This window comes from Quercus suber, unplaced genomic scaffold, assembly GCF_002906115.3.
Source record: "Quercus suber isolate HL8 unplaced genomic scaffold, Cork oak 2.0 scaffold_191, whole genome shotgun sequence".
Taxonomy (NCBI): domain Eukaryota; kingdom Viridiplantae; phylum Streptophyta; class Magnoliopsida; order Fagales; family Fagaceae; genus Quercus; species Quercus suber.
Genome location: NW_027069649.1, coordinates 519,868 through 542,297, shown reverse-complemented (window position 1 = coordinate 542,297; position 22,430 = coordinate 519,868). Strand labels below are relative to the sequence as shown.

The following is a 22,430-nucleotide window of genomic DNA, read 5'->3' as shown; positions in this document are numbered from 1 at the left end:
TGTAGAGAATCCCCCTCCGGCTGCTTTGATTAAGAGTTTTATTTAAACCTCTTTATCAACTCCGATTGTTCCAACATTCACTATGTGAAGACTTGGATAGAAGATGAAGAGTTTGTCATTACCCTTGAGGTAGTGGCTTTTGCTCTTAGAGTACCTTCGGTATAGCAGCTGTGTATCCTTACACAGAGATTACTCCTCTCAATGACATCATGTCTCTTCTTACTGGTACTTCCATTAGTTAGGGTATTGATCCTAGAGTTATCACACATGAGCTTACCGAGCTCAATTAATTGTTCTTTAGGATTTCTTGTCACAGCATTTCGGCCTATTTCTCATATACATACCATTCCCATTGAGAGATGTGCATTCTTGTACACTTTCATCACTGATGCTCCTATCAACTTTTCTACTCTTTTTATTCGTTCTCTTATTGAGGTTCATAGGAGTAGCGCTAAGTCTCATGGTTTATTCTTTCTTGTTTTCATTCATAGAATTTTGTTAGATTTAGGTTTAAAGGACTTCCCCGCATCTGAGCCTGTTCATATCATCGCTCTCATGGGCGGCACCTTTCTTAGGCAAAGGGTTGCTTAGTTAACAGCAAGCTCTACGTGTCAAGTTTTCTACAAGTGATGCATGTAGAGCCCCTCCTTTTGGTGATCCTACAACTGATGTTTTTGTGGACCCCACTGTTGTCGTGGATCCTCCACCATCTACATCATAATCTTCATCTATGTGTACTATGCTGGAGATGTGTCTCACCATTCAGGCGGCACATGGACAGCTTTTGTTAGATTTGCTTAATAAGTTTGCAGCCTTATGAGCAGATTTGACGGATGCTAGAGGTGCTTCCCCACACGCTCCATCCTCTGATGAGTCTTGATTGCCCTTTGGCAATATGCCACAAAAGGGGGAGTGCATAGTGATAAGGGGAGATGAGCAGATTTGAGTTATTTCGGTGTAGATTGTATTTTTGGGGGAGATATGTTTTTGATGATGTGTTGTATATGTTAGGGAGACTTTGTTTTTATGTTTTTTTGTTTCTTGTTTTATTTATGTTTATGTTATTGTTTCACATTATGATACATTGGTTATGATTTATAGTATGAGGTTATTCGTAGTATATGTCTTTTATTTTATGTTTTTGTGAAATCAAGAATTTTATTTTAGTTTACTTGTATTTTCCACACGTGTTTATGTTTTGTTTAGTGTTTCAGGAAATTACAAGTTGATTCATTCGAAGCTGCTGTCTACTTTTGCAATTGATAGATAGTAGTTAGGTTGAATTGTATTTTAGGCAATAATGTGTAATTGGGCTATTTTTACTTTGAGCTTTTATTTCGTGTAATGTGTTTTGTCATGGATTGCCAAAAGAGGAGTTTGTTAGGTTTTAAAACTTTAGGAACTAATGTATTAGAACTTCAATTTGTATATGTTGGCAAATCATGATCAAAACATTTAGTCTAGATTTAGACTTGGTCAAAGTTTGGTTTGATGTAAAGTTGGAATTGAGTAATTGCAGGACTTACTATTCAAAATCTGCAAGGCTCGATCGATCGAAAGTTAGGCTCGATCAATCGAAAGTCGTGCATCAGTAATTTTCTGCAAAATTCTCAAATCAGCCCAAGCCCATATAACGTGTAGGGTTAAATGTTTCACTCAAAGTATAAAAGGAAAAACTCTAGCTACATTTTAGAGGTCATTATTGAGTTGTGTGTTGAATCTTTTGCGAGATCTAAGAAATATTTACCTTCAAACACACACATAGAGCTATCAAGATCAAGATTCACATTAAGAATTTTGATGATTGTTTTAATTGCTGCATAAAGAACTTTCAAGAAGATTTGAAACCTTTGAGAGATGTCTTAAAGTCACAAGTAGGAGAACTTGTGGTTGCCAGGGGTAGAGCCACATAGTGGCTTGAGGAGGCCGAGGCCCATGCAAAAAAAAAAAAAAAAAAAATTTCCCATTAGACTAGGAAGAAAAAATTAATAGGCCCCCCAACATTAACCAGCGGCCCCCCTACCCATTTCTCAACCATTTTCCCAGCCCCAATAAAAATTAGGAACACCTCAAATTAAAAAAAAAATATATATATATATATATATACATATATATATATATATATATCTGTTCTACTTTAAAGAACAAATGAAATCGAAAAAAAAAAAAAAAAAAAATGTAACAGAGCCCACGGCAAGCCAAGCCCATGGCGAGCCCAAGCTCGCTCACGGCAAGCCCACGGATTCTCAACCAAAAAAAACCAATACAGAGCATCACATCGCTGGCAGAGAGTTGAAACCCATCACGTCACTGGCAGTGGCAGAGAAATCAAACCCCAATGCACATCAAACTCCAGCAAACCAAAACACAAAACACTCTAGCAAACCCAAACCAAAACGCAAAACACTCCAGCAAACCAAAACACAAAACAGAGGTGTTTATAAAAAAAAAAAAAAAACCCAATACAAAACCAAAACCAAACCCCAGGTCCGCAGCAAACCAAACCCAGTAACCCACGGTCACGTCGCCGCAGCTCAGTCGTCGTTGTCGTTGCTCGCCCGGTCGCCGCTCATCGCAGATCGCAGAACGTAGATCGGAGATCGGAGATCGCAGAGTTCTCTGCCTCTGCTCCAGTGCTCGGTGGGACGGTGCTCCCTCCGGCCCTCCTTCAAGGTATTTCTCACTTTTTCTCTCTAACTCTCTCAGTCTTTCTCTCTTTATCTCACTGGAAATTTGAAATCTTTTTTTCGCAGATCGTAGCTGTTAGTGCTTCATCGAAGATCGCAGATCGTGCTGCGGTGCTACCTCTGCTCCGGTGCAGTGGTGCTCATTGGCAGTTGCTCCCTCCGCTCCGGCCCGGCCCTCCCTCAAGGTTTTTCTCTCTAACTCTCTCTCAGTCTCTCTCTCTTTATCTCACTGAAGGAAAAAAATGAAATGAATATTTATGAAGAGTCTCTTTATTCTTTATCTAAGCCTATCTGATGATTCTGTCTCACATCTCGGTAAGTGTCTCTCTCTCTTTTGAATTGTGGCTCTCTGATTAGCTGGTTTTGCTTTTTGCCTGTTTGAGTGTTTTTGTCTTTTTAGATTTGGCACTATCTTATCCCTTTTTGTTGTTGGTTAGTGACTCAGTGGGTTGGTGTTTGGTAAAATATTAATTGTCATTTAGTGTAACGTGTTTTATGATTTGTAATTGGCATTGCGAAATTTTCTGATTGCAGCTAGCTATAGTGATTGGGGCACATTTTGTGCTTGTCTGTTGGCTGTTGAGTGGGGTGGGGAGAGGTAGATGGGCTATGGGCACATGGGTCGGGTGTAGTATAATAATTAAAGCAATGTAATTAAATTAACCAATATATAATAAAAGCTATATAATTAAAGCTATAGTGAAAATTAAATTAAAGCTAAACAATAATAATTAAAGCTATATAATTAAATTAACCAATATATTATAAAAGACAAATTAATTAAATTATTTTTGTTTTTTAATTTGTCTTTGTTTGAGTGGTTATTATTAATTAAAGTTGTATTAAAAATGAGCTGACTGTTTAAATTATAGTGAAAATTTTGTTTTTTTCTTGAGTATGAATAACATTCATATAACTAAGTAAAAATTTCTAATTAATTTTTTTTTTAAATTCTTTTAAGGTTAATTTTTGAGTCATATTCTTAAAGCTAAAAGAATTATGAGCAAACGAAAAACAATTGATGCATTCTTTAAGAAAAAAGATGCTAGCAATTCAGAAATTAGGACACCTGTGGCTGTAGAAACAAATCTTAATACTTCAATACCTGATGAACACTCCTCCAAATGTCCAAAACTTCAATTTGAAGAGATAGATCGTGATCTAGGATCACGTAAACAAATATGTGAATTTCCTATCAACCAACAAGATGAAATCCGACGAGCTTATCTCAAAAAAGGTCCATATCAACCTGAAAATATAGACTATCCATACAATGATGATACTCATCGTCGTCGATTTCAACCTTCATGGTTTGGTTCACATAAGGATTGGTTGGAATACTCACCTTCAATGGATGCGATATATTGTCTACCTTGCTACCTTTTTAGTAAGAAACCAATAGGTCGTCCCGGATTAGATGTATTCATTTCACGAGGTTTTAATAATTGGAAAAATGTGAAAGATGGAATGAATTGTCCTTTAATTCGTCATGAAAGGAAAGAACCAAACTCCCCACATAAAATTACTATGAAATGTTGCGAAGATTTAAAGAATCATTCACGGCATATTGACAAGCTGATTGAGAAACAAACGTCAAAAGAATTAGAGAATAATCGATTGCAGCTCAAAACCTCAGTAGAGTGTGCTCGATGGCTAGCATTCCAAGCTTGTGCTTTTAGAGGTCATGATGAAAGCCTTGATTCAAAAAATAGAGGTAATTTTATTGAATTGATAAAATTCAATCAACTTTCAATGACAAAGTAGCTAGTGTTGTCTTAGAAAATGCACCAGGAAATGCCAAATATACATCACCACAATTCAAAAGGAGATTTTGCATATTCTTGCTAGTAATGTGCGAAATGCATTCGTGAAGAAATTGGGATGAAAATTTTGCATTCTTGTTGATGAAGCTCGGGATGAGTCGAAGAGAGAGCAAATGGCCATCATTTTGAGGTTTGTTGATAAAGAAGGTTTCATTAAAGAGCGTTTCTTTCATGTTGTGCATGTTAGAAGACACTACTGCATTGACTTTAAAGAATGAGATATATGCTGTCCTTTCTCATTACAACCTCCACATTGAAAATATTCGAGGTCAAGGATAGATGGGGCTAGTAAATGCGTGGTGAATGGAATGGATTACAAGCTCTTTTTCTTAAAGAGTGCCATATGCTTATTATGTACACTGTATGGCTATAGGTTGCAATTAGCTCTAGTTACAGCATCTAGAGAAGTAAAAGATGTTCATCAGTTCTTTGATCATTTGGTTAATATTATCAATATTGTTGTTGGTTCTAGTAAGCGTAATGATGAATTGCAACATGCTCAAGTAGAACAAGTTGAGAATATGATTGCTTCTAATGAAATTGAGACTGGAAGAGGTGCAAACCAGATTGGTACTTTGCAATGAGCTGGAGATACTAGGTGGGGATCTCATTTTCAATCTATTTGTAGTTTAATTAACATGTTTGATGCTATTGCAAAGTTATCAATCTATCTCTGAGGAAGGGGTAACTATAAACAACGCGGTGATGCCGAGGGAGCTTATCAAGTATTAACATCATTTGAATTTATTTTAATCTTGCATTTGATGAAAGAGATAATGAGAATTACTAATGTTCTTTCTCAAGCTTTGCAACAATGTTCTCAAGACCTTTTAAATGCCATGCATTTAGTTTCAACTACAAAATCACTTATTCAAAAGTTGAGAGATGATGGATGGGAGCCTTTACTTGCTAGTGTTATAGCATTTTGTGAGCAACATGAAATTGATATTCCTGATATGAATGCTCGTTATGCTAAAGGTCGAGGTAGATATCGTCGTCAAGATGAAGATTTAACAATGGAACATTATTTTAGAATTTGCATATTTACAGTTGCAATAGACTCTCAATTGCAAGAATTGAAAAGTAGATTTTGTGAGCTAACAACGGAACTTGTCATTCTTAGTTCAGCTTTAAATCCCAAGGATGCTTTCAGATTATTCAATATTGTTCATATATGCAATTTAGTTAAGAAATATTAACCTCAAGATTTTACTGAACATGAACAAGAACTTTTGGAGTCTCAATTGCAACATTATGAGCTTGATGTGATAAAACATCTAGATTTTAGAATATGAGTACAATTTCCGAGCTATGTAGGGGATTAAAAATTTCAGAAAAGTCTAATATCTATTTTTTGATTGATAGACTTATTCGTCTTGTGTTGACCCTTCAGTTTCTACAGCAACTACAGAACGAGCTTTCTCAACTATGAAGTTGTTAAAAACAAGACTTCGCAATAGAATGGAGGATGAGTTTTTGGCAGATAATATGATAGTTTATATAGAAAAGGAAATTGCAGGGAATTTCACTATGGAGATGATAATGGATGAATTTTATTCCATGAAAAATCGTGTCAGGCATGATTTGATCCGGTTGATGATCCGACTGACTTGAATAATTTGTGTGGTTTTTAATGGGAGATTAACTGAGGCTTAGACCATGGAGCGGAGGCTTGGGCAGGCAAAAATTTTGGCCCTTTTGTAGCCCATTGTGAATCCTGTGCGCAGGATATAAAAGCTTTTTTTCTGTGATTAGGGTTTTGTCTTGTTGTTGTTTTTGAGAAAGAAAAACACTGTAGCCACACATTGTAATTTTTTTTATAATAGTGAAATCCTTGCAACTCCTGGACGTAGGCAAGTTGCTGAACTACGTAAATACTGTCTTGTGCGTGTGATTGTTTTTCTTTTGGCGTTTTGTTTTCTCTATTTGAAAGTTGATAATTTTGTATCCAATAGACTTAAGAATTATATTTAGTATATTTATGTTACAACCCGGCCCCCCCCATGTATTTATTCCTAGCTACGCCCCTGGTGGTTGCTGCAAATCAATGAAAGAAGTAGTTCGTGGACTCGGAGCTATCACGTGGTTGTGTTAGTAAGTTTTCTACACGAGTTTTTCATAGTGGATCTATTTTTACGTTGAGAATAGTTAGGTTAAATCATTTTCAAGTTTTTTACAGGTTAGGTTTTCCTAGGTTATCAGATCTGTGTGTTCTTTATTTTCCGTGTTATATTTCTTTTACACATATTTGTTTAACTTAGATTTAATCACAAACTTGGTAATCAACTTCGCTTAACATTAAGTTAAACATATTGTGTTAAGGGGTCTAAAAACTAACAAATTGATTAGTATCTTGACTTAATAATAAAAAATAATCATTATAAAATAGATGTCATATATTGAAAAATTATTCTATTTATGAAAAAAAAGAAAAAGAAAAACACGTGTATATGGACTTCTTAAGGAATCCTGTGTACATATTTTTGGGCCTATATATTTCTTTTTATAAAGGGCTTTTTAAGAAAATGGGCTACTTATGTAACTCATTTGAGGTGGGGCATTGTGCCTTAATAAATAAGTTGCTGCCAATTCAAACTACATACCCTTAACGTATTAAACAAGGAAGACCCATGATATTGAAGAACTAGCGAAATCTAAACAATAGAGAGCTAATTTGGAGATCGAAACAAAACCTACAAAACACGCAAAAAGAGACTTCAACGGTAAAGAAAGTTTGATAATAACATCTCTCTTAACTTCTAGAATTGACATTAACGGGTCTCTGTCTCTTATGGGCTGCCCTGTCTCAATCGTGGCTTATAACATTCTTACGCCCCAGATAGTATCATTCTCATCCAGTCTCATTTTGTGCATTACAGCCATCATGTGAGGCTTGAAGATGACATACCAAAAACAAAAAACGAGGCTCTTGAAGATCTCTCCGAATCCTCATGTTTCCTTCCTTCCAAAGATGACAGATTGTCACGATGCAAAAGGTAAATTTCGCTATCAACAAGCATACGCAAACAAAATTCCTGTAATTATCAAGTATTCTTGGAATAAACCACGTAATAAACCATCTCAATTAAAACAAACCACCTAACACAAAAATATAACATTAAACTTTTATTCGTGCAGAGTACTACGTTAGCTATACTCTGAAAATAACTAATAATTTTCCGAATCGAACTTAGCAGAGAAAATGCAACTTACCCAAGTTTAGTTCTTTATCATATAACTGGCACCAAGATACAAACGTCATAAACTACTTGACTAGTACATGTTTTTGGGCACAAAAAAACAATTGATACCATATCGGTCCCCGCTCTTGTTCATCACTAAAGATGAGCACGTTTGAATATGGTAGACAGTTGGGGTTCTGATGAAGTTGAAGGGGCCGAGTGACCTGTGTGGCTTGTAGTGCACAAACGTGGCTAACTAGTTCTTTCAACAACAGGAGAATGTCTCATCCATTCAGTTCTCGATCGTTGCATTTGATTGGTTCTGAGTTCGTTTTCGTTTTTTCAACTTTCAAAGTCAATATACAAACAAATAGTCCCATGTCCTTCACACTTTCCATTCAAGTTGATGTGTTTGATGCTTTGTTTTGTTCTGAACCGAACCTTTCTAATATGGCTCTTTTCACAAAGCTGAATTCGTTATTATTGCTCATTTGGTTGACCGGTAAGATCTAATTAAAGCTTTGCCTTTTTTTTTTTTTTTTTTGGGTACAATTGTATTTTTTTAAGCTCAACAAGCTAATGAAAATGATCTCTCCCAAACGAGCATCAGTCTTAGCCTTAACATGGCTCACCTACATACTAGATAGGGTGTATAATCCTCTTAAGAAACACTTGCTGCCATTGAAGATTACTCTACTTGAGCACTAAGTATGCAATTAGGAAACTAATTTGAGCCCAAATTGTGTGCTTGTTTTAGGTCATCTTGGCTAGTTAGAACTCTGCTTGAGAAAACTCTGTTAGTGAAAAAAGTGGCAGCTTTTTTTCTCGATCAGGCTAGATCATTCAATAGTGATCACTTGGCATTTTCTTGCAGACCATATTGATGTAATTTCGGACTAGGTAATTTGTTGAAAGTGACTAAAAGTGCAGTAGTACCTAATGAAATTTTAAAAGCCTTGCACAATTATTTAAGCTAAATAAGCAAGTGTAAGGTTTGCCCATCTCTAATTTGTTCACCAAGTGAAGCCCCTAGAAGCTGTTTAGTTGGTCCTTCTGGGCCCTTATAGAGCACTCTCACCTTACAAATACGATTCAAATATAGCTGAGGTAGGTAGTACAGCCCTAAACAGAATAGAAAAAGAATAAAAAAGGTAACACCATGCCAAAGCACCCAAATAGTATTTCTCAAAAAATATTGCATCCTGGACGTATATATAATATTGCTGAGTCATGTTGGCAACGAATTCGCACTTCAGAAGTATTTTTTAGCTCTGTGTCTTTCGTTCTTTGTACTTTTATTTGTCCTCATAAACTGTCCCCTACCCTTCAAAACAAACAGTTTAACCCATAAAAATATACTATGTTAATAGAAGCTATAGAAAGAGACTACTTACTAACCATTTCTCAAATAGAATCATTGTGCATTAGGTAAACCTTTTTTTCTTTTTTTTATGTCATGTGTAGTAGCTGGAAATAGAATTTCCTAAACTGCATTCTGTTTCGTAAGCAAATTGCAGTTGCATGTGTGTGTGTGTGTGTATAAACAGTATTAGAAGTTAGAACTCGTGCAATATGCCAGTATTTGATATCCATCCCAACTCCCAAGAAAGAACCATTACACAACAAGAGAGGACTGGAAGTTTTGAAAGAAATGCAGTGGCCAAGAACCAAAGAGGGCCCTTTATTAGGATCCAGCAATGCATGTAAGCCACGTACAGAAAATCGGTTTAGAGCTTAGAGAACTCTTGCATTAGCCGTAGTACGAATGTGAACTAGCGGCTGCTCTGAAAAAAAATCTGATTATCTGAATTGGCGAACCATTTCCAAGTAGCAGACTAGCACCCACTAGCAGTGTTCTAAGGAGTAAACAAAAGGTAATCATTATAAGATAACAAATTTCTGCTCGGTTAGGTAATTAAAGCTGGAAAACAATTGGCTTAAGTCTTAACCTCCTAACCAACCCAAAAAAACAAAAGAAAAAACAATAATAAAAGAGAGGAAAGTCTTTTTCACAACTTTTTTTTTACATCCTTTTAATACAGGTTTATTGTAATTAATTTTTTTAATGTACGATAAAAATAATGTTTAAAAATATATGAAAGTAATATTGTTCAAAAGGTTTTATTAATGTGTATTTTTAAGGCAAGAAATTTTTTATAAAAAATGAAAAACTAATTTACTATTTTACCAGTTTTTTCAATTTTTCAATAATTTTTTTTTTTTTAAAATAAATGATTAATGTACCATATACTTTAATTTACAATATACTTTAAAGGGATATATTAACCGAGTCCAAATCTTTTGTCCCACTTTTTCTGCTCTACTCTATACTCTACTAATAAATATTTGTTACGTATTTACCTAATTAATTAAATACTATCATTATTGACTTATTAATACTACAATTATTAATTAATAATAATATTTAATTAATTAAGTGAATACGTGACAAGTATTTATTAATTAAGTATAAAATAAAGCAGAAAAAATGGGACAAAAAAATTCGACATATTAACCGTACTCTTCTTGAAATTATAATAATTAATAGGCGATAGGCTATGACACTCATTATAAAAATATTAATTATGTTATTAATTTCTCTTTTGCAACCTGTCCCCAAACGTGGCCCACCTTTCGCCTTTGTGTCCGCTTTTTCTTCCATTGTGGACCCCATTGGTACCTCAAATTCCAAAAGCCCCACTCTCTATTTATCTACGCACTCAAAGAAGATGATTGATGGCTTAAAGTTATCTTCTTTATTTTCATTTCTCACACAGGAGAGGGAGGCAGAGAGAATCATAAATTCATAAGGGATTGTCACTAGCTTTGTATTTTCCTAGCACAGAGAAGAGAGTGTGTGTGGGTGTGGGGGGTGTTTTTGATGGGTAATTACAGGTTCAAGTTGTCAGATATGATGCCTAATGCCTGGTTTTACAAACTCAAAGACATGGGCAAAGGTAGAAACCACAATACCCCTACTACAAAGAAGAAAAAACAACCAACATCATCTTCAGCAACACAATCCTCAAAACCAAAGCAACCCCACCAATACATCCCTAGAAAATCCTACTACTTCACAAGGGACCTTACCCCAACTGATCATAGACTCTATAACTCTCCTATAACTAACCCAAAACCAAAAGCCTCTGACAACCATTTCCATGACCCACCAAGGAAATCTTCCAAACAAAGGGTCAAGAAAAGAACTTTGAGGTCTTCTTCACCTAAGCTTGTCACTTCCTCTGTCTCTGCTGGTTGTAACTGTGGTTCCACGCTTGACTCAATGTGGAACAAATCAGATTCTCCACCTGAGTACTCTTCTTCTTCTTCGCCTTTTGATACCTCACCTGAGACTGAATTTCACGATCCTGAATTCAGGTCTGACCGTATTCTTCCTACTGAGTCATTGGTGTCATGGTCAAGATCTTGTGCCTGCAATGTTAATTCTAATGCTAATGACATTGTTTTCAACGTGGATGATAAGTCTTTGCCTAGTAAATTCGGAAAGCTAGATGGGTTTGATTCCTTATCCGAGCTTGAACTTGCTCCTATAATAACCAAGCCAGCTAAATTCAATGATACAGAGAAGAAGGAAGAGCCAACAAAGTATAGGAGGAACTCAGCTCAATTTGAAGAAAGAAATGCACACGGGTCTCTATCGGTAAAGGTTGTGAAGGAAGAGAGACTTACCACGAAAGAGCAGAGAAATAGTCCTGTTAAAAGATTGTCTTTGAATTCTCCAGGAGGAGTCAGGCTTAGAATGAATAATTCTCCAAGAATCGCAAGTAAGAAAATTCAAGCACTCAATCGTAAAAGTGTGTCATCAACATCAAGGAGGAGTCTTTCAGATAGCTTTGCTGTAGTGAAGTCTTCCTTTGATCCTCAGAGAGATTTCAGGGATTCAATGGTGGAGATGATTGTGGAAAACAACATCAGGGCTTCAAAGGACCTTGAAGACCTTCTTGCTTGTTATCTTTCTTTGAATTCAGATCAATACCATGAGCTTATTATCAAGGTGTTCAAGCAAATCTGGTTTGATCTGACTGACATCCAATTGAAGTAATTTTCTTTGTCTTAAAAAGACTTTTTGTTACATATTCTAATAAAAGTTTTAGTTCTTAGTTGAGTATTTGAGTAGATATTAATCTCAAAGTTCTAATCTTTAGTGGGCGAACACAACGAATTGCACATCGAACTTTAGCCTCATGCGAATTGTATTGAATATAGAATTCTTCTGTAGAATATACCCTGTTTATTTTTTTCTTTTCATTTTCTTAAATCAGTAAAGCTATTTTCATAGATTTATTACAGTTACAAAATTACTGCAAGCAAAGATTGTTAACCATGACAAGTTCAGGATTTCAATTGATGTGATTCTAAAAGTTCAGAATTCAACTTGAGACTAACATAAGTATCAATTGATACATTTTTAAAAGTTCATAATTCGATTTAAAAGTAATGATAATATAAGATTTAATTTATAACAGTATTAAACTTCTTGATTTAATTTAAAGATTTTGAACCTATAAGATTTAATTTGAAATTGTCCTTATTATAAGTGTAGGCTTTAAAATGTAATTTACCCAACAAAATTTTACCATGCCTATGCAAGTGGATTAAAAAGTAAGTTGCATGTTACTTTTGAAGATATGGGTTCTCCTTTTTTTTGTGCATGTATTTTTGAGTGGAGTTTTGTCCTTGTTCTGTAACTCTCAGTAACTAAAGTTCATTCTTTATAGAAGTTGTTTTTATTTCCTTGGTGTTTAGTCCTCTGTCTTCTTCCTAGAAAATAACCAAAGAACTAATTTTATGGCCCTGAATTTCAGCACTTTCTTGCACCAACACCAATTTGGGATCATTAGACAAAAATTATATATAAAAGTAAACAAGTTAAGGGACCCTCACAAACAATATCCTGACAGAGTTTTCCATCAAATTCAGTATTTCTTGCCCAAAAGAAGATATTCTTTCAGGACAACATTCAGTTTTTATCTTTAAAAAAAAAACTAGAGGTGTCTCTCTGGGTAGTATATTCAGCTTTAAGTACTATCCCTTCCCCTCAGGAGATAAAGATAGAGAGAAGGGAAAAAAGCTGAGTTCAAAACCTTCAAAGATGAAAATTGTTAATTCAAATAACAAAAAGGTAAATTTGAATTTCTGCAAATAGTGTGAAACCCCAATAGCTTTGTACTGTTGCAAAGAGTTTTTCAGAATTGCTAGCTTTGTCTAAAGTTGAAATTTGATGTTAAAGTTACTTCGAACATATCAAAAGCAGTTCGAACTTTCAAACCTTAGATTGTGGACTAAAAGCATTAAGGACTTGGGAGGATCATGTGGCTTATTTTTTACAGGGCCTTCAATTAAATTATAGCAATGTTTATATCAATAACATAACTTTTTTCACAACTTGTAAAGAAGATGATAAATTGTGACAGAACAGTAGCATTACTTTTACATAACTCGATCATTTACATTGTTTTTTTTTAATGTACAAATCTCAACAAGTTGGATCAATAATAGTAAAAAAAAAGATCTAAATTTTCTCTCTAGACTTCATGATTAAAATTTATCTTATGCAAACAAAGAAAGGAAAAGACCTGAATGCCTTATTTAATGTGACAACATCAGTTTCATATAGTCCTTGTCAAGAAAACGCTGATTCTTGTGTCGTCTCTTTCCGGGACAAAGAGTTTTAAGCTAGGCACATCTACCAAATAAAATGAAATTTTTTTGCATTACTTAATGATGTTTATTCTAAGTACTCCCTAGCTTTACGGTATCAACTACTGTCTTGCTTCTGTTACTAGTTGACTTTGGAGCTACCATATTATAATTACATGTTAATCAAGTTCAGATTTAGCAACAAGCCTAGCTAGTTAATTAAAGACTTTAAATCTCAAATTCTTACAAAGTCCAGCTTTTTAAACCTGCCCTCAATGCAAGCTGGTTTAAGTAATTAAGTTGCTTGTTGGCTTTAACTTGAAAAACCACAAATTGCTGAATTACTAGAAGTTTTGGACTGAAGAGTACTTCCAGTCTTTACAGAACTTTTTTTTACGGGTAAACGACAGAATTTCACTCACGAACAAAAACTATACGTATGAGAAAATACAGTACAGGCTAGAGGAGACACCTCCAACTGAAAATATTAAATTTGAGTGCAAAAACAACAAAATCTGCTAGATTTAAACCAAATACCTTATCTATTTGATTTCCAAACACAACTATCACAGTAACCAAAAGAATGAAATCCTATAGAGAAAAATGGCAAAATTATCTTCTAACTATGGCTGGCAAAATTATCTTCTAACTATGGCTAGCAAAATTAGCTTCTAATAAGTATTCTATAGTATGGGCAGTAGTAATTCTGGCTAGGGAAGCAGGATCAAGCCATGAAGTGCCTTGGCGGGCTTCGTTACGCTAGTATGCATTTACTTATTTTATTTTGACTATGTGCTTGTTCTAATTGTCAGTCGCAGGCCACCATTGTTATTGTTTGGAATATATTCATGTGTAACTAGTGTAGTTAGTTCTCTTTTTCGTTTTTAAGGAAAATAGTGTAGTTAGTTAAATATTAAAGTCTCACATGTAATATTAATGACAAGAATAAACGACTAATATAAAATAGGTCATGTTAACGGATGCTCTTAAGTTAATTGTTAATAAACCATAATAGAAAAGTTTTGACACCACTTTCATGAGAAATATAAAAAATTATCAACAAAATTTATTTTTTTTATCATTCTTCTAATAAAATGTTTCTAAAAATAGCTCGTTAACCAATGCCATTAACCAATGACCTAAGAGGGCATTGGTTAACATTTCCCATATAAAATATTTGTGTCAAAATGCATAGATTTAAACTGTTGAGTTAAGTGTTTTTTATAAGTGATGTTATTTATATATATATATATATATATTTTTTTTTTTAGTAAATTGATGTTCTTCAATGTATGTTAACTACTTAACTCTTCCCAATGTGGATCATTTTTCATACATTTGAAAAATACGTTTTTCATTGTATGTGTCATTTCTTAAACTTATAAAGCTTCCAAGAAATATTAAAAAAAAAATTAATATTGGAGTCTATACATTAACTTACCAGAACAAGTATATAAATTAGAACATGTTAAAAAAAATAAAAAAATAAAAACTTATATCGACCTTAAATGTACCCCATCCCAATATATTCCAAGGAACAGAGCTAATTAATCTTACTATTTACCATTAATATTAGATGTAAGAAATAATATATTAATTATGAATAAACTCTTTCCATTTCAAGTGATTCAAATGAAAAAGATCTTGATTCCAAGTCTCATGATGACCCGCCATGAGCCATGAGCTTTGTAGTTGAATTAACATTTTTTCTTGATATTAACAATAAAAGTGTCTTGCTTTTAGAAAAATTAAGGCTCTTTTTGGTTTGGGTAAATAAAAAAGTGGAATGATGAAAAAAATTGCGATGATAAAAAGGAAAGGTAATAAAAAAAATACCTTTGTTTTCTACCGTGTGCGTCTAGTAGAGAGAATGAAAAAGTAGAATAATAGAGAATAATTATTATTATGCCCTTAAAACAGGGAATTATGAACTTTTGTTCTCAATGACATTTTTTATTTTTTATTTTCTTCTCAATTTGGAAGATAAAGAACTGGTAGGCCCAGATTGGAAAAGTCCATCCACCCTCGTTTTCTTTACTCTCCATTTTCACTCCTATCAAACAATTAATAGAAAATCACATTTTCCTCTCTCGTTTCCATTATCTCCCTTTGACCCAACCAAACATTGCATAAATGTACTATCTCTGACACCGAGGCCACCGGAGTGTTGAGTAGTCTTTCAGGAACCAATAAGTTTGACAATAAATTGTTCATCAAAAAAGTTTGACAGTGAATTAATTGGCAACCATTTCATCCAAATTAAAAATAAAAATTGGCAACCATGCCTTTACTTAGTCAATTTCTATAAATAACCAAGCAAATACTAACATAAAATAGGCACTCTATTCAAAAAAAAAACATAAAATAGGCACTAAAAATAAAAAAGATAGGACGTTTCTTGTTTGATCCTCAACCTAACAATTTCAAAGACAAAACACAATTAATACGGAAGATCTTATTGTAACTTATTGAACATTGACGTACGTGTGTTATCTATCAATAACGTACCTGGAGGGAAATGAATTTAAATATTGCAACCGTTGGCAGGTTTTCCTTTCTTTTTGTCTTTTTCTTTGTGTCCCATTATATAATAGGTACTTGGGTCAGGGTAGGCCGGTGGAAAATTCCGAACCCATAACTATATTATATGTGCCAGTGTGCCACCACAAACTTACAACAAAAGGACAAAACTATACTATATAATTTTTTACATATTCAATCTTCATTCTTCAACCAAAGCAATACAACTTTGAATAACAAAGAACAATTTGCAACAACTTTGCACGTAAATAACTAAATATTTACATACTCATCTTTCTTAATATGCACATTTCTTTTTTAAGAAAAAAATTTGTAGAGATTTAGATTTTAGAGTGCATGAATGCATATGGAAGTATGAAATGAGTAAGTTTAGTGTCACAAATTTTTTCATAATTTTACCACAATTTTGTTACGTGACGACTTATAAGTAATAAAAATAAAATAGTGGATCCATGACTTCATGTGGGTCTATGATTTTATTATTTACGAGTCGTCACATAGCAAAATTGGGGTAAAATTATGAAAAAAAAATTTGTGTTATAAAAAATTTGTGTCAGTAGATAAGTTACTCGTATGGACACTGTCTCAGATAATTTATAGCAGATGATGACAAAGCTCTCTAAACAAACTTCTCTTTGTATTTATTTACCACGCCAAACTGCTCCTACTATTTCGGTGAGCAATTAAGTTGCTGCCGTGGCATTATCTTATTTGGGCGTTTTCTCTTTCTTAATAATTTTGGTCGTATATAAATCTTCTTACGGCTGGTGAGATGGTATATTGTAATTAGTACATCAAAAAAAAAAAAAAAAAAAAATGAGTTAATGATGTCTATGGTACACCGGTCATGACTTATTACATTAACAAGTTGTAAAATAAGTTGAGATCACTCAACTCTTCTGTTGTTTCTTCTTAAAAAAAATAAAAAAATAAAAACCATCTTTTGTCTTCCAATAAGAGATTTGAAGTTCGATTTTTGTTTACACTAAAAATCAATTAAGTATCTTGATTTGATGATTAAGAGTAATCATCTCATCAAGATGAGTAATATTAGCGATACAAACTTTTTTACAAATTGCTGATATGGTGAGCGGTTATTAGTAAATGAAAAAGTGATGTTAATGATGGGTTTAAATAAAAACTAATAAAAATTGGCCACATCAATAGTTTGTAAAAATACTGTAAAATAATTTGTAACCGTCGTATTACACCACCAAGAGTAGACATCATAAATTTGTAAAATAGTCTCTCAAAAAAATTTGTAAAATAGATTGTAAAAAAAAAAAAAAGAAGAAGTTATTTTTATAGCATTGCTTTTTTTACTATTTAGTTTTGTAGATTAAGTTGTTGAGAAGTAGAACTTGGCTTCAATAACTCCATAAAAAGAAACAAATGTATGGACCTTTCTGGGGTCTTTCCTTATAAAATGAATGTGAGGAATTGAGGCACGGTTGGGGTTTAATTTTGAAGGGGTTGTGTCGGCGAGCCGCAAGGAGAGACCAGTCAATGGACCAAAAAAAAACCAAGAGTTGAGGACAAGACAACATAAATGCGCAGAGTCTGGATTTTTGCTTGATATTGCCATTGTCATCTTCTTTCATCTACCTGCCCAAACATTTTCAACGAATTTTTTTTTGTTAGCAATAGCAATGCATGCACGTGGTTGGGGCTACAGTCTACACTGCACCAAGAAGCTGATCCCATTCCCATATTCACAATAATTGCAAAACATGCATTTTTACTAAATCTCTTGACATGTCGCTATCAATCTATGTTGGATTTCATTGCCCATCACCAAACCATGCACCGAAAAAAAAAAAAAAAAAAAAAAAAAAAAACTTTGTCGTAGGATATGAAAGGGGTTGGATTTGCTTGTGAAATGTATTTGGTTGTTGTTTAATTATTCTCATTATTATATAATATATATTTTATAGAAAAAATATAATTTCAATCTATAGCATTCATTATATGATTAAATTGAGACACTTGATGCAAGGCATTTCAAGTAACTATGTGCATATATCCTAATCCACTTGTAACTTATTAATTAGTTAGTTAATTAGTTAGACAATTTCTTAAACATTAGCCTATAGAATTTAGACATTTGTCAACCATCTAGAGGCTGCTAATGCCAAACAACTAGTATAAGTAAGAGAATGTAAGCTCTTTGTAAATCAGTTTTGATAATTGGATGAATTGGTAGCCTTTGTGTACTATTTGGAACTAAGTGTTCTTGCAGAGATACTTATCTACTTATCAATATATTCTAAGTAACTCAGCTCTTTCATTATTTTTAAACTATACACAAACTGCCCATCATATTCCTTGCATCAGTTGATTTTTAATATAAGAAAGTCAAGCTCCAAATAGTTTATTCTAGTTATTATATTTTGACAAAGTAACGTCTAGAATATTGGTTTTAGTAGCGAATGAGTAGTGAATAAAATTCAATCTTTACTTAAATGCTACTAAGTGAGGATAAACCTTAGAAATTAGGAATAATGAAAAAAAATATTATTGACATGACAGCTAGCTCTCTCGCTCTCTCTCTCTCAATAGAGAGACAAATAGGGTTAAATCATATAAAATCACGAGAAATTTCAGGGAGTATTATCTCATACTATTTATGTGATGGATTACAGTTGATGTGAGAGAGCACGGGGATAATTGCACGTGTGGGAGACAAAAATCTTTGGGAAATCTTAAATTTGGACAAGTCAATAGTCATTGTTGTACCCGGGCGTAGTAATAAGCTGACCTCCATGACTCATGTGCGCATGTCTTTTCCATTTGTTGTTACTTCTTAATTTCCCGCTCATGCACCCCAAAAATTAAAAAACATTAAAATCATTTTAGGTCCATAATTTTTACACCTACTATAAAGCTAAGTTTAACTAAATAATAATAATAATTATCTTATACATTTAATATACAGGTCATTTGTCTTATAATAGGTACGTTTGATTATACATTGTGGGAGTTAATAGAGCATTTTTAAAATTCTTATTTTCAACTCAATACATAGTTCTTCAATAGCTTTATATATACAAATGAACCCAATATGTAAGTTCTACTGGGCTTTGTGCAGCCTAGTTTGTGTTTAATCCAGTTGATGATCCGACCCGACCTGAAATTATTTTTGGCCCGTTTTGTAGCCCATTGTGTATCCTATGTGCAGGATGTAGAAAACCTAATTTTTGTGATTATGATTTTTTTTTTTTTTTTTGTTCTTGAGAGACTGAAACACTGTAGCCGCACTTTGTATTTTTTCTTGATAATAGTGAAATTACTGCAACTCTGTGGACGTAAGCAAATTGCCAAACTACGTAAATATTGTCTTGTGCGTGTGATTGTTTTCTTTGGCGGGTATTTTCTCTATTTTTTTTTCTTATTTCTCACAGGTTGGAAATTTCGGGTTAATTCCCTACAAGTTCTATTAAACATTAATAATTATCTTATACATATAATATATATACACATCATTTGTCTTATAATATGTGGACCTCGTGGTTATGTAGATCCACGTATATGAAAATGGGCTTCAATTTCCCACTAACTTGGGAAAAATATACATGTGAAAATGCTTCACGGACAATCTGGCGCCTAGACTATAACCAAATTTGGCCTTGCAGGGAATCATGGGCTCTTAAAAGATTACTGCTACGCTCGTGCATATTTCATGTTTCTATCAAAAGATTTTTACCATATACAGGAGAATCGAAATCCACCTTTCTTTGAGAAAGCAAGCATGGATGGGTGATATATTCCTTTGTTCAAAGTTCAAACACATCAAAGAAGCTAATTATTTGTGTGTTACATATACAATTGAATCATAAATCACCACGTCAAGCTCACTTTTGCTCGTGAGTCGTGAATAATGAATATGAGGTCCTGGCCATCTTTCGGTAGGAATGGACACGCATTGTAATAGTTGTCCATATCAATCAAGAGGTGATGTCCAAGATGAACCAATCCCATCGTTATTTCTATCATTATATGAAGATAAAACATAAAAAAGTAAAGAAACGAAACAAACAAACCAACCTAGTGTATCAATAATTTGCTACAATGAGGAATTATAGCTCTCTTTCTGCCAGTAACTTTTTCCTAATTTGTTTCCATTCCATATTTATGGACAAAGTTTATAAAACAAAATGACTACAAGTAAGATTTAGACATCTAAATCAAAGAGCTCACAGGGTGGGTGTATATTATATAGTCCTTATTGATGAGCTGTGTCACATATTTTCACCCCCAAATGCTGGCGTTGTAGAGCATTTAGAGGGGGGCCCGATGGCCTAATCAATATAATTGGTAGTTAATAATGGTAGACTTTTTGTAAGATTATGATTTGTAATAGTCGTTTGATGGGATGTGTTAGTTAAAAAAAAAGGTACCTTCCCAATCTTTACGGGGATTGTGGTTGGATTCGATTCATTACCCCCGAAATAAAAGACTTAGGTGTGTACGTTTTAAAACTCCTCCAAGTGTGAGAAATCTGTCTGTGACATCTCAACCGATTAAGACGAAACTGTCAAGTAATGAAGCTTCCAAGCTTCAATCACTACTCTACCTAATGAATTGCCAATAATGAACCTTTGAACGAAGAATGCAAATTACTGACATAAAAAAATCAGGTAATATCTTTAATTCTTGTTAGGGTTTATGAAGATTATATAGTAAAATTATTAGTATTTTAAACTTTTTTTTTTCTTATAAGATGCATTTAACAGAGTCATGAAAACGACATTAGTACATGAAATCTGGAGTGTTAGCTAGCAGTATCTGCGTCTAGTAATCTAGTTCCCTAGCTTGATTAGCCTTAATAAAAATCCAATACTCAATTCAAGTTATATTGATAATTTAAAAGCATAGTGAATTTTTCAGGTCAGATTCAATAATTGGGTAACTGTACCTTTTATATTTTTTAATGAAAGAGAATTTTTAAAATTCAAATCATCCACATCTAAAATGATCATTTTTAACCAAATAATAGTCTAGATTTGAAGTTTAGATTCGAATTTGATCTTGATCAAAACCAGACTCTATTAAACTCCTCCAAGTGTGAGAAATCTATCTGTGACATCTCAACCGATTAAGATGAAATTGTCAAGTAATGAAGCTTCCAAGCTTCAATCACTACTCTACCTAATGAATTGCCAATAATGAACCTTTGAACCAAGAATGCAAATTATTGACATAAAAAAATCAGGTAATATCTTTAATTCTTGTTAGGGTTTATGAAGATTATATAGTAAAATTATTAGTATTTTAAACTTTTTTTTTCTTATAAGAAAGTTATATACACGTTTTAGTTATGTTGAGCTGCATTTAACAGAGTCATGAAAACGACATTAGTACACGAAATCTAGAGTATTAGCTAGCAGTATCTGCGTCTAGTAATCTAGTTCCCTAGCTTGATTAGCCTTAATAAAAATCCAATACTCAATTCAAGTTATATTGATAATTTAAAAGCTTAGTGAATTTTTCAGGTCAGATTCAATAATTGGGTAACTGTACCTTTTATATTTTTTAATGAAAGAGAATTTTTAAAATTCAAATCATCCACATCTAAAATGGTCATTGTGGGTACCTAGGATGAACGGATTTTCGGGCCAAGGGCTTTTTGCCTTGTAGTCTTTTACACCGCATTCTCGGCATGTCCTTCAACATTCTAGGACGGCTTTGCAGGACTGCCTTATAAGCTGTGAAGCGAAGGGAGTAGTAGTACACTAGTGCAAGCTCCAGAAGCATATAAAGCGCTAGTGGGAGGGTTCTCCTTCCGATGTGGGACTAAGGTGCCTCAAAGGGGTGAACGCCTGCACTCGATCGGGGGACAAATTTGTGAGGGCCTGGCTCCCCAAAGCGAACAAAATCCTTTGTGTGGAGTCAAGTACCCACAGTCATTTTTAACCAAATAATAGTCTAGATTTGAAGTTTAGATTTGAATTTGATCTTGATCAAAACCAGACTCTATTAGGGTTGCGTTTGGATAGCTTATTTTTTGTCAACTTATTTTGCTATTTAGTTTATTTTTGTTACTATTCATGGGTCTTACTGCACCTTTTGGTACTATTCATAGGTCTCACTGTACTATTTCAGTTAACTTTTACTTTTATCTACAATACTTTTAGTAAAAAGTTTTCAATTTCAACAAAATAAGCGGATCCCAAACAGACACTAAATATGCCTAATTGGACTTAGAGAGTTAAAGTGCAATCATCCAACCATATACTCCTCTTTTCTTTTCCTTCTATCTATGTTTAATGGGCCGAGTAAATTTTAGAACTACAAATTATTTTACAATTTTCTTATTACAACTTTGACATAGTAGACTATGAGTGGTTAACTATTATTTACACATAGAACCACTATTTTTTTTTTTTACCAATCACATTGTCATGTCACACTGTGACAAGAAGTTGTGAAAATTTTTGTAGTCCTAGAACTTTTCTTAACTGGTCTCGTTATACTTGTACTTAATCTAACAATTTATAGCCCAAGCTCACTTCAGTTTCTACTCTCCCCCCTTTTTT

The 22,430-nt window shown here is 33.6% G+C and overlaps 2 protein-coding genes across 2 annotated transcripts; both read left to right on the top strand.

The window, feature by feature from the left end:
* Positions 1-3,686: 3,686 nt before the first annotated feature.
* Positions 3,687-6,124, top strand: LOC136069813 (uncharacterized). Its single transcript, XM_065778797.1, has 5 exons — positions 3,687-4,401; positions 4,598-4,640; positions 4,884-5,080; positions 5,282-5,676; positions 5,876-6,124. Exons 1-5 carry the CDS (start codon positions 3,687-3,689, stop codon positions 6,122-6,124), a joined length of 1,599 nt encoding a protein of 532 aa, XP_065634869.1.
* Positions 6,125-10,410: 4,286 nt separating this feature from the next.
* LOC112004052 (transcription repressor OFP1) lies at positions 10,411-11,818 on the top strand. Its single transcript, XM_024036272.2, has one exon. It carries the CDS (start codon positions 10,574-10,576, stop codon positions 11,753-11,755), a length of 1,182 nt encoding a protein of 393 aa, XP_023892040.2. The 5' UTR covers positions 10,411-10,573; the 3' UTR covers positions 11,756-11,818.
* The last annotated feature ends 10,612 nt before the right edge of the window (positions 11,819-22,430 follow it).